The sequence below is a fragment of the Microchirus variegatus genome (genome assembly GCF_963457635.1).
Source record: "Microchirus variegatus genome assembly, chromosome: 9".
Classification (NCBI taxonomy): domain Eukaryota; kingdom Metazoa; phylum Chordata; class Actinopteri; order Pleuronectiformes; family Soleidae; genus Microchirus; species Microchirus variegatus.
In genome coordinates, this window is record NC_139810.1 from 23,883,422 (window position 1) to 23,897,066 (window position 13,645).

A 13,645-nucleotide genomic window follows, 5' to 3' on the forward strand; every position below is an offset into this window, starting at 1 on the left:
GCCGTGGGGCAGCAATTTCAACTATGGATTTGTTCACATCCAGAGCAACACAATACATACAGTGTGTGTGTCTGAGTGTGACCTGAAAAAGCTGCAGTGAAGTCAACAATGTAATGTGTCATTTTTCAGCAAGATCCATGTCTTTATGAGGGGAGGTCAAGTCATTTCTTCAGTGAGGATATGGAGTCTGTGCAGACTGACCTCAATCTGTGTTTTTTTTTTACCTTTAAATCCTCAAAACACCACAACACAAAGCTCCAGTTTAATCTTGTCTTGATTAAATGACACGCAGTTGGCTGGACACCAATGATACCTGTAAATGATTGTTTTATAAGCAGCTTTTGGGGAAGTAACAAACATGTATCATGCTTCTTTACTTATTCTATTCATCTTCATCTATTTCCAAAGATGAGTGTTGTCTCATACAGACAGAACTTAAAGGTGCATTATGTAATAAATCATAAAATCCTCCTAATATGTCACAGAGACTCAGGAATAATGTTGATATAACAAACTGAACTCACCAACAACAACAGTACAGACAAAATATTTGCATTAAAAATATATATTTTGCAGACTGCAAATCATGTTTATGTTTAGAAATCATGTTTTGGCATGTGGCGCCACCTACCGCCGTCTACCAATCATTGCAGTCAGTAGAGTCTCAGCTGCCGAGCAACCTCGGGTTGCCAGTTACGTCAGAAAAGACCGGCTGAAAAAGACCTCTGTATTTTGAATTTGAATGTAGTAACAGTTTTTGGCCACATTCTTACATATGGCACCTTTAAACATTTTAAACCATTTTGGCTATCTTTAAGACTAGCATCTTTTCAGCAAAATCCATTTAATTTTCTCCCTCTATTTCAAAAATATAATGTATATATAGATTGACAACACATCCTCTCTTTCTCCAGCTGTTAAAGAGTAAGGCTTGTTATTGCTGTTTGAAGAACAAACAAACAGTACACAGGTAGGATGTGGACTGATAAGGAACAATTACTATAATTATATTAAATGTTTGAACATGCTGAGGGCACAACACTGAAAGAGCATTTTCTATAGGTATGCACTTACAATTCTCTATCCAGGGGTATACTTTCCTCTGAAAATTAAAGTTTCTTCAGCATTTTTTTAGAAACCATTATTTCATTTGTGCAATCAGAATAACATTGTCGGACACTGTGTGTGTTGTTTATACATACACACTGTAGGGCTGTTTGCACAGTATACTATGGCATTGCTGTGCCTTAAGTACAATATGTTCATGAGCATGACGGTACATACTGTATGAGTATCTTTTGTAAACATCTGCGGAGGTTTTCAAATGCTTCCCTGGACTCATACACTTAACAAATACATGATGACATTTCAATGACATGTTTGTTCCTCATTTCTGAACAACTGAGGTTAAGTGTTGAGATAAGAATTGGGGTTAGGTTTAGCATCACACTTTGTTTAAGGCCAGAGAAAATTGTTCAGGAACTCTCCTCTCAAGAGTTCTGCGCTTGAGTTTTGCGTGAAGTTTGAAATGTCCTGGCCTGAACATACTTTTTTTTTGTTCTTACCACCTTGAGAAAAAAGAGTATATACAGGCCTTAAGGCTGTTTGTGTGTGTGTGTGTGTGTGTGTGTGTGTGTGTGTGTGTGTGTGTGTGTGTGTGTGTGTGTGTGTGTGTGTGTGTGTGTGTGTGTGTGTGTGTGTGTGTGTACTTGCAGCATACTGAGGACCAGTGAGGGTTTTTAACCAACAAAGTGAGGTAATTTTTACAGAGTGAGGACATTTTGGCCGGTCCTCACTTTGTTTTCATTGAAATCACTTCCTTAGGTTGCTATAACATGCTATACTCAATTTGTCAAAAGTTTTAATTTTGGACGATTTTTTCTCAAATTTTGGACCATAATTTTTTTTTCAAATTTTGAACCAAATTGTTTTTTTTCAAATTGTGTCCAAATTTTGTCAAAACATTTTTTTTCAAATTTTGTCCCAATTTTTTTTTTCAAATTTTGGACCAAAAATTTTGGGTAAATTTTTTTTTTTTTAATTTTGGACATAGTATAGAATGACGTTTTTGTCAAATTTTGGACCAAAAATTTTGTTTCAATTTTTTTTTTCAAATTTTGGGTCAAATATTTTTTTCAAAATTTGGGTCAAATTTTTTTCTAAATTTGGGTCAATTTTTTTTTTTAATTTTGGGTCAAAATTTTTTTCAAATTTTGGAAGACATAGTGTAGTATGACGTTTTTGTAAAATGTTGGACCAAAAATTAAAAAAATTAAATAAAATCGAAAAAGTTTTCCAGCCCTTTTTGCTCTGGGGCTCCACCTGCAGACATTTTATGGTACTGCAACCAGTAGTTCTTTGTAGATGTCATTCATGAAGTAGATATTTGTAATTGTGTTGATTTATAAAGTGGAAATGCTGGTCCTCAGTACGCAGCAAGTACAAGAATGTGTGTGTGTGTGTGTGTGTGTGTGTGTGTGTGTGTGTGTGTGTGTGTGTGTGTGTGTGTGTGTGTGCTCCTCACTTGGCCTAATTAGTCTCCACACCTGAGTCTAATTATGTCCAATCACCTGGCAGTATAAGAACTTCAGCTCCTCCTCCTCCTCCACTCAGAGCCCCCATTGTTAAGCCAGTTTAGTGGTCGTCGTTGCTCTAGTCTTTCTAGTGTGTGATCTGCTGATAGTTTTTTCTGCTGCGCCTAGAGCTCTGTTTATATTTCTTCATCTGCTCAGTCCACACCATCACGGATATCCAGCCACCCGGTCATCTTCCACTGCTGTCGCAATCACGTACCTGCCTGCCCTTTGCCTCTTCTACCCCTTTTACCTTTTACCGTAGCTGCACGAAAGCTGAGTGGTTTTAAAAAGAAAACATGCAAATACATCCTCTAAGAGTAAAACTCAGAGGCAGAAAAGAGTGGGGCAGGTTGTGAAACTTTGAAATATCACTTTGTACAACTGACGGGAATAACAATCGAGCGGACCTCAAACACAGAGGAATTAGCATTTCCTTGGAGTGTTTGTGTTAGAACAAATCTAATATGACATTGTTGATAGTTTGGTTTCCACCTCTCTCCTTTGGTGCTTGACACACCCTAGGGTTTACTAATATTTCTCAGGCTGAGAACAAGAATGCCACTCACCGAAGTTGCCTGCTGCTGTCAGAACAAAGCTGATAACGAACTATGAATTAAATGTGCCTTCAAACCAGAGTATGAGCTTAAAGGCACTGGTATTCTTCCGTTCGCAAAATTGCGAATTGCAAAATTGATCATCGATACGCAGCCCAGATTTTGGAACGGCGTGACGGGTGCGAATCGTCAGAGCATGCGCAAACTGAATTTCCACCTCGAACCAGACGGTTCCAATGGAGCTGTAGCGTTGATATCGTCTTTGGTAGAAATGTGTCCTAATTCCCTGCGTTCAGACTAGTACTGCCACCTGATGGTGAAGTGAGATACTACAGGACCCTGACGCACCACGGTCCGTACACGGCATGTGTGCGGCAGAGCTTGTCTGCAGGTCTGTCACCACAATCTGGCAACACATTCAAATGTGTGTGTGATTCGCTTCAGAGCAAAACTTGAGGTCTGATTGGCTGCACCGCAATTCAACATATTCCAATTTAGAGAACTGGGTTTTGGTCTGTCTGTATATAAGTAGGAGTGCGAGGCTACTTCAAGTGACAATAATTCCAAAGCAATATGCTCTGCATTTTACCCAATGATGTGCTGCTTGCTTTTTTTTTACCACATTAACGTGATAGAATTTCCTTAGAAATTGGCATCATTTGTCGAATTCCTCATTTGTTTCTAGGGCAAAAATCTGCTGCATCACATCTCTTTGTTGATTAGTCAGATCCCTGTAGCTTTTTATCCTCCGTGACATCCCTTTGAGACGTATGTGTGGTGAAGAGGTAAATTAACTTGACAGGAAATTCAATGAGAATCACTGTTCCCACTGAAAAAAATGACTAGTCCTATCCTCAGGCAAAGCAATTAAGCACTGATTCCTCCAGCGGAACTAATCAGTATAAGATTATAGTCGTATAGCCGGCACTCATTGAGAGGTGGAGTGTTGGTGAGACAATATAGCACATGCTCGGTGGACCGAGCTTCTGTTATAAGAGCAATAAAGCTGTAGTTAGCTCAGGTTCTCTGGGGACAGTTGAGATGTTTGGAGCAGAGGGGGGAACCACTGCATCCTGGATCAAACTGTTGGTCAATATCTGTCTGCATCTGCATAACCTCCAAACGCTGCGTCTCAGCGGTTTAATATGCCGCTTCAGTGCCCCCCTGTGGTGCCAGAAAACATTGCATCACAGCAAAACGCTAATGTATGTGTACCTTCTCATATCAATAACTGAATTGTTACTTACACGTGTGCTGTTTTTTTGCCCTGCAGTGTTACATGTGTGACATTTATATACAACCGAGGCCTTTCTGAGTCACTAAAACACAAAGCAGCAGATAGGCCGTTCAATAAAGCCTTGCACTGATATCATTGGAGAGTCGAGCTGCGAGATATGATTCAGAATCACACCACCGATCAAAGGTTAACCTCTGATAACAAACAGCGGTGGAGACGGAAGACCAAAGTATTTGTATTGCTTTCCAACAGGGGGCGCTGGACCACAAAAAACAGATATGATGATTCAGTTTCAGTCCTCTGATCACTAGCGTTACAGGTGGCTGCTTTAAATGGAGGGGGGGATATCAAAGTTGCAGAATGAATGATCATTTATGACAGATAGGCCATAGGAGGACTAAATATTAGTGTATTGTACTGTGTTGGTAAAGGTTTCAGTGAACTCCCTTGAAGACTTGAAGCAAATATAGTTTACAAGCCACACTTTCCTTAATCCAAAGCCCCATGTGTAAGTGGCAATCAGTATAGTTTCCATAAGGTTTGACATGTGGAAGAATAAAACCAGAGAGTTTGTTTATGTTGAGGGCTAATTTGTATAGATCTTCTGTATTAGAAGATGTTAATGAATTGTTTAAAATGTCTGCAAACGTTTTAACCATGTGCTCTCTCTCTCTCCCTCCCTCTCCCTTGGTGTATGGCGCCCCCTCCTGTTAAACAAAATAATTTCGAGTTGCAAATGTTCCCAAGTAACTTTATGAATTAAAAAAAAGTGTATTGTAGGTTGGCTGTTATTTAAATTGCCATAACACAACAGCACAAAAGAAGAACATTTAAAACACATACATTTTGTGCTGCCACACTTCATAGTTTCTTATGTAAGATTTTTGTTTGGAGTTACATTTTTTGTCCTCTAACTGCCCCCAAAGTTGCAGTAGGGTCAAGAAGAGGCAACGTGTAAAATATCAAGACCTCTAAATTGACCAATGACACTGAGCTGCCCTTCAAATCACTCACATCTCATGCTGAATTTGTGTCAAACCACAGTCCGCTCAGGCTGTTGGGCTGTTTTGTTTTAACGCAAGTTGCACATGGATTATTCTACATTCAATAGATGTTAAGCGTTTTGTACGCATGCACAAACAAAGATACTTGTACAAGTGAGAGTAAATAATACATAAAAGAGTAAATAAAGTTCACAAAAAATAGTTGTATCAATAACATGACTCTATGTGATGTTTTATTTAGTGCAATAACGTATATATATTTAAATAAAAATATATATACATATAAAGTTTTATTACAGCTCTCTTCTCCCGCTTGGATGGACGTGTGAATCCGCGCATGCGCACAGTCGCCTCTGGCAGCCAGGGCGGTGATCTCGCTCTCTCTCTCTCTCTCTCTCTCTCTCTCACGCACACTCTTTCTGCCAGTCTCTCTATCACTCTCTCTCTCTCTCTGGGAAAAACCCGAGCAGGAGGAAAGCAGCAGAAGGGGGAGGAGGAGGAGGACTCCTTCTTCTTCTTCTTCCGATACAGCAGCGGCAGGATATTTAGAAAAAAAATTTTTTTTTAATTTTTAAAAAATTTAAAAAAAACCTCGCACCTCACCCCCCCGGTGCGGAGCAGCTGAGGAAGGGAGAAAAAAAAACCACACGGATGTGTCTCCGAAAGCGCAGCGGATACCGCCCTCCGGACCTTATTAATGCCAAGATTGTGAGTATCTGATCGGCTGCACAAGCGAGCTTGAGGACGGGGTGGGGAGGTGAGGGAGGTGGAGGGGAGGAGGAGGAGTGGAGGAGTGCTGCTTTCAGTTTAATTTCCCCTTCCCAGGTCTCCAGTCTGCGGCGGGGCTTTTCCTCGCTGCGCGGTGTTTGAGGAAAAGGTCGGTCTCCGTGAGTCCTCCCCTCCTCCTCCTCCCCTGTCCGTCTTCACCTCCTCCTCCTCCTCCTCCTCCCCTTTCCCTCTCTCACCTCCTTGTTTCCTTCTCAAGTTGACTCGCAGTAGGGGAGAGAGGAGGAGGAGGAGACGTCCTCTCTCCTTTGCGTCTTCTGTCGTTGATGACACACCGCCCACCGTAATACTTTCAGACCGTAATACTTCAAACTCGATGTATTTAAAGTAAACTAAAGAATGAGAACATTGTAACTTTAGTTTTAATTTTTTTTAATTTAATTCTCTTTTCTTGCCCTCTAACGTCTTGCTCATGTCAGCGAGTTTGGCAAAGAAAAATGGCAGTAAACTTGTTAGCTTAAAGCCGCGGTGCGTAACTTTCAAACGTCAACGAGTTGCTAGGTTTCCATTGAAACGTATCCCAAAATGTAACCAAACTTTTAAATATTCCGTCAAAGACTATTGTTTCGCTGAGATAAGCAGTCGGTATAACGTGACGTGAATAAAGAGCGGCAATAGCTGTTCAAAAATCCCGTTTTGTATCGTACGTTGAAGCAAGTTGTTGTTGTTGTTTCGTCCACAAATTCCTCCTCTCACATGCCGTTTCTACTATTACTATCCAGTACGGCAAATAATGAAAGTATAGGAGACATGTTTCAGTCAAGTGACTTTTAAACGTCCTCATTTATTTGTTTCCATTGCACTCATTAGCATCTGCCTTTTATAGCTATGCTAACTATCCACATACATGCACAATTTTCAAGACCAACATTTCTCTGTATCCATTCAGGTGTTTTTACGCTGAAATCACAAATGTGCATAAAAACAGATCCTTGCACCTGTATTTGTAAGTTTTGATCTTTGTTTACGAGCCAGCTCGCGAGGGAAAGGAAAGCAACATAGTAAGAATATGGTCATTTGGTAGATTGAGGGCCAATTCCAATTCCTATCTTAACCCTCAAGCGCAACCCTTAATCTTAACTGGCCTCAAAACCAAGTGTTGAGTGTTATTGTGTCACTTAGAAATGGGACACCCTTTAAATGCAGATACGTCTTCAGACTGTGGGGGGCAGAATAACGCGAAAGTAAACAATAGCAAACGATCGCTTGTCCGCACCGGCCGGCTATTGACAAAAGATTGTAAAATATAAACAAATGTTAAGCAACAATGACGTACGTAATCTATAATATGGGCCTAAACTAAGATAATACAATGGTTTTCATATTTTTTATATCTCTATTAACAAAGAAAATACTTCATTTGTAGCGTACTCGTTTCGCTGCTTTCGACGCCATCTTTGTTAACTGAAAACACGCAATGCATTCTGGGTAGCCCTTGCTCCCAAGGGTGGTCTCGGAAAATCTCAATATTGAGGCCGATACAGCCCTTAAACTCGCCCCTCAACTCACCTGGCGTCATGAAGCGAGACGTCTGCCAACGTATGGCTGAAAATGTCATGAAGTACCCACCAAAAAGTTTCAGAAGTGGATAGCACGGCTAAAAAAGGTGTGCTGGCACTGACAGTGTATTCGTAATCGTCAGCGGCGCGACAGAAGTTACATAAGGCGCTTTTCCTTTTCCATTACACAGTTCTGGCACTACTCTGCATTTTTTTTAACTTTTCCATTAGAGATAGTACCTGGTACCTTGTGCTTTTTTTAGTAGCTGCTCTGGTGAGGTTCCATGCGAGCTGAGCCGATACTAAGACGTGACGTCAACAGACTTGCCGGGCCACCGATTGGCTTAGTGGACATGTGACATTTCTGCTTTTAATAACAAATCTATTCTGTGTTACTCTACAATGTGTCCTGTAGTGTTCTGCTTACCTTTCTGGAAGGCCACTTTGGCAAAGTAATTTTCTTTTCAATTGCGTGTTAGCATGCAATGATAGTAGCTTTTGGTGGTAGCTTTTGGTTAGTGAGTGCTAACGGAGTTCATGAGTTTAAGAATCTAACCCTAACTCAGTTATTTGACATATAACCCAGCCTTCTTTACAGTCTTAAGGCCACATTATACTTCTCCGACTGCGTAATGCGTTATCCGTCTGCGTCACCACGTAGACCACTCGAGCCTTTATACTTCTGCGTCGTGGTGACGGATAGGCGCTGCAATTTCCCGCCCGATCAGTAGGGGTCGCTGCGCAAGGTTGTTGTGCTTTTGGCTACAGTGAGCAATGGCGTCCGAGGGAGAAAGACTGTTGTTGTTGAAACAACGGCCGTTTGTCACTTTTCTGTGTCCCGGAACGCAGTTTTAAGATAATTTGAGGCGAGAAATTGGCCATTTAGAGTCTAAACATGTGCTGTGTGTGTTAAGATATGACGTATTTATAGTTTGGCAGCGACGAAGTCGGCGGTGTTCAGCTCCGCCCTCTGTGGACGCTCGCTGCTCACTGTGAGCCGGCACAGAGCAGCTTCGCTCGGCCTGTCCTGAGGACCAATCGCAGCTCTTGCCGTCTCCGTTGTCCCTTGACGGAGTGACGGACACTTAAAAAATATTCCTTGCACCCGGAGACGACGCAGAGGCTCTTCGACAGGTTCTGCGTCGACGCAGAGGACGCTGCGTAGCCTACGCAGAGCACTTTACGCAGGAGTATAAATTGGGCTTTATTGTTAACCCTACATTCTGACCAAAGGGGTCACCAAGACAGCTGCAGATCAGCTCATAAAGATGTTGGTTCTAACCTCAACAAGGTTCAGTTGAATCATGTTCTTCCAGTTTCAAGGAATGGCATGACTCATAACTCCTTTTTTATTATTATTATATATATTTATTTATTTATTTATTTTTTTTAACCAATTTGTCCAATAAACTGATTACAATTTGACTGATAATCAGTTACCACTTCCAGTGAATCTTACTCACTGGTCTTGTCACAGAACATGGCCAAACATTAGTGAAAGAGGCAACTGACACCATTCCTGGTCCCGAGTGGTTCCTTTTTGGTCACTGTAATACGACGCCAATAGGACACACGTACTTTTCCTTAAAGCCAGTGTTTAGTCATGATAAATGAGCGCTCCTGCTCGAAAAGTAGAGTAGATATCAGGTGAACTCCCATTTGTCCCAACCTTGCAGAGGGGCTGAGTCTTGACATGGATGGTGTTGTTTGTTGTACTCTGCATTCAGTTTTAACATCACATGGTGATTTGATCTGAAACATTTTCATCCACCCTTCCTCAAAACAAAAAAATGTGTTTGTGAGCAGGTTTTTAGCAAGTATTTCACATGTTTTTTCTTAGAAGATCATGCTGACTCTTGTGCATTTCAGGCCAATATAATTATGATATGATATGATACCATTGGTCTCTTTCTCCATTATCTGCACCTAATTGGATTAATTATCATGACACGGTAACTATAAGTATGACTGTGGCTCATAATCTTGACTGACAGTGATCGGGATGCTCTTTCAATACCTGTCCATTATCAGTGTTCCAGTTGTCTGCAGTATAGTCTTGTGTGAAGCTTTGACACTGTTATGATGTGTTTCCTTCCTGACTTAAATGTCTTTAGAATCCATCCATTGACACATCAAACCATCCCATCTGCCCTGAGGCTTAACTTTGTGTCCTACAGAGTTTCAGTCGTTTGTGCGTTCATGGTGACCTTGCCGTACTTATTGCGTGTTTATGTATAAACTGACACTATGAAGTTCATACTTACAGTAGTAGTCTTCTTGTGTGTGCATCACATGATCCCAGTATATTACAACCAGAGCCTTATCTCTACCTATAAGATTGTCGTTGTGTGGAAATTCTTTGATTGTGGTCTAATTTCTTTTCTTTCACCATATAAGGTGAAGGCTTCCGGTTCCAGACCCTTTGAAGAGGAAGGAGCCACAACAAAAGCAGAAATGAATGTGTGGTTGCGTTTAAGTATCCTTAGCTTGAGCAGAGGTGGTAGTATTTAGCTGACCCCTCCTTGTTTTTCTGGAAGTCTCCCCATTACTTGGTGTTGGTATTGCCCAGGAAGGTGCTTCTGAAATGAAGGTGGGAAGATGTTTTGAAAGCATAGGCCCAGCGTAGTGCAGCGTCAACATAAATCCTCGTGTTTAGGCGTCCTTTGCCGTACTTTGGTTTGGATTACACACAAAAAAATAGAGATTAGATTTTTAGCGTCTTCATGTGCAGTTCCTTGGTGGTTCTTAAGTTTGTTTCTCACCTGACTGGAATGAAGGAAGCTCAAGTTGGATTGGATCCACATTTTCTCCTCTACACGATCTGTCATTTATTCGGGGATTTCCGCTGAAAGCAGCAGATTGAATGTTGCTTCAACATGGAAAAACCAGGATCAACAGTATCAGCTCTCAGAACTTGGTGAAGTCTGCGGCTAATTCTGGAGGTAGCAACCATGAGATTAAAACAACAGCTCTCACACTGCCCGTGTAAGGAGTCACCGACTTTTCTCTTTCCTTTTTCTTGTTGCCAGTTGGTGCACACTTCTTCTTCTTCTTCTTACTGCGTCTTTCTTCATCGCGTCTGTTCCTCTTTTTTTTTTTCAAATTGGTCATCACCTTTCTTTCCTGAGTCTCTCTCTATTTCTGTCTCCCATTTATGTCGCCTATACGTCGCCTCCATCCATCAGTCTTGAATGATTTGTGTGGAGCGTGCTTTCTTTTTTCATCTTGCCTTGATAATGTCTAGTAGTTTTTTGGAATTAATGTCGGAATCCACTCCACAAACAACATCCATAATAACATCGCCGACGTCGGGTTAAAATAAGAAATGTTTGTGTTAAAAAAAAAAAAAAAACCGGACCTATTTTTGGTTTGACCAGTTCAAGTTTTCCAGTGGGATTTTACAAGGGTTCCGTGACTCCTTGTAAGGGTGCAGTGTTTTCTCAGCTCACAGAGGACCATGTCATCCAGGTCAGATGTTATGGCCTGATCACAAAGTCCCTAAAAGTTGAGTTTTTGTGATAAATCTAGTTTCACGATCCGCTCGATTGTTTTTTTGTTTTTTTTTCTCAGTCGATCGTTTGTCCAAGAACGTAATCAAAGATGTGATCAAATTCTCCAGCCAACACCTCGGAACCTAAAAACTGACAGAAGTCCTTTTTCTCTCGGTCGATCATCGAATAATTCCACAAATGATTCCAGATGAAGTTAAATCATATAATTAGCGGGCAAGAGAGAAGATTATCCTTCCTTCCACTAAATCAAAATCTTATGATTCACTTATTTTGACAAGAAAACATGAGCCTCTGACAAATTCACCACGATCTAAGTACATTGGGTTGAAGAACACCATAAAATGCTTAAAGCACTCAGTGTTACAGACACATTCTGAAAGATGTTAAAGCACATGATAAAGCCTGTCCATTTTTTTTTTTTTTTTTAAATCGCTGATAAAAGTTGAGCTTTTCACACAGTACCAGAATGTATGTTTGCTGATGTGGACATTTTCATTCAATTAATTGAAGATATCCTTGGTTGCATTTCCCCGTTTTTTTGCGTTCGCCCTCGTACTTGTCGGGTCTGTGCCCGAATTAGTCCCTCTGTTTTCCCAAAATATCGTATTTTGTCATTAGCTTTCCTGATTGAAACTAATTGGCTTGATGAGCAACAACCTGACCACTAATCAGTGTCTCGTGGTTTCAATGTGGAATTCAAGTTACTGATAGTTGAAGGGGGGGTTTCAAAGGAAAATTGAGCCAAGAGTTACATTTCCTCGAAGTAGCAGCTGCAGTTCAAAACCTTACAACTCCAGGAACCATCCTTGAATATATTCCGAGAAATGCCTCTTTACAGTGACCTGAAATTGTTCTGTTATTTTGGTGTGATGTTTAGTTGTAATTCGGTTCCAGTATTCTGTAGGGTTCTATCTTTAGTCTGGTCCAGGATCTTGCTCATTTAGCTTCAGTTTGACGTTTTATTCACTGGTGTTTTGGCTTAGTTTTGCTCCCGTGTTCCCTGGTGTTTTATCCACAGTTTGGTCCCATAATAAGTGTATTCACACCCTGGTTGTCTTACCCAGCTTGGAACCAATCCAAATGTTGATCTTTCAGCGCGATACCACAGCTTAGTTTATCAGCCAGTACTGAATGCTGATCTCTTTTTAACCACAGATTAATCACACTGTACTGAACTCACTGAGACTGTAACAACAACAAGTCAGTGACATTAAACTAACAGCCAAAACTGAATCTTATAATCACAACAGCAAGGATCGTGTATGTCATGTGGGATGGTCGTGCAATGGCTGGTGCCCAGTTTGCTTAGTAAAGTGAATACTGTTGTGAATTCAGTGAATGTTATCTGGAAGCAGCTTTATGTCAACCATTTGTCTAAGTTTTTACTTTCAAAGCTGCTTTTATGACATTTATGACGGCGCAGTGCAAATAAATGGCAGGAATTATGTTCAGGTGAGTTTTGATGCACTCACTTTTTTTACATCTTAATTAAACGGGAGGAAAAGTATCACATAAAGAAACAGTTAAGGCCACATTATACTTCTCCGACTGCGTAATGCGTTATCCCTCTGCGTCACCACGTAGACCACTCGAGCCTTTATACTTCTGCGTCGTGGTGACGGATAGGCGCTGCAATTTCCCGCCCGATCAGTAGGGGTCGCTGCGCAAGGTTGTTGTGCTTTTGGCTACAGTGAGCAATGGCGTCCGAGGGAGAAAGACTGTTGTTGTTGAAACAGTGGCCGTTTGTGACTTTTCTGTGTCCCGGAACGCAGTTTTAAGATAATTTGAGGCGAGAGAATTGGCCATTGAGAGTCTAAATATGTGCTGTGTGTGTTAAGATATGACGTATTTATAGTTCGGCAGCGACGAAGTCGGCGGTGTTAAGCTCCGCCCTCTGTGGACGCTCGGTGCTCACTGTGAGCCGGCACAGAGCAGCTTAGCCCGGCCTGTCCTGAGGACCAATCGCAGCTCTTGCCGTCTCCGGTGTCCCTTGACGGAGTGACGGACACTTAAAAAATATTCCGTGCAGCCGGAGACGACTCAGAGACTCTACAACAGGTTCTGCGTCGCCTACGCAGAGCACTTTACGCAGGAGTATAAATTGGGCTACAGTCATGATGAGCTGGTGCTCAGTCAATTTCCTTAATAAAAAGGGAAAAGAAAGGAATTACCTGGGGACAGTCAGGGTAGGAGAGCTTCTTTCAGGAGCTTACAGTTTACCACACCACTGCTTCAGGATGTGTACCTCACTTTACGATGTCCGTCACACAGTTTGAAGAATTTCTGAGGGTCCTCTTTGTTTGGACAAATATTATACATATGCAAATAAAGTGTACAGAAAGGGCCTTTAGAGTCGTGGGACTGCTGTACTGCATTCCACACTAAACAATGCGCTGCCTTCTAACTGCGGGTCTTTCTATTGTCGTCGTAGTTCGCGCTACATGAGGGAGAGTGACTGGTTTTGTGAGAGACACAGA

The 13,645-nt window shown here is 41.4% G+C and overlaps 1 protein-coding gene across 1 annotated transcript in view; it reads left to right on the forward strand.

The window, feature by feature from the left end:
- Positions 1-6,022: 6,022 nt before the first annotated feature.
- rgs19 (regulator of G protein signaling 19) overlaps positions 6,023-13,645 on the forward strand; it is a gene marked incomplete at both ends in the record, with an annotated part of 29,915 nt that continues 22,292 nt past the window's right edge. Inside the window, one exon of the mRNA XM_083895290.1 lies at positions 6,023-6,079. Coding sequence (XP_083751416.1) covers positions 6,023-6,079 — 57 coding nt within the window. The remainder of the gene's footprint in view (positions 6,080-13,645) is intronic.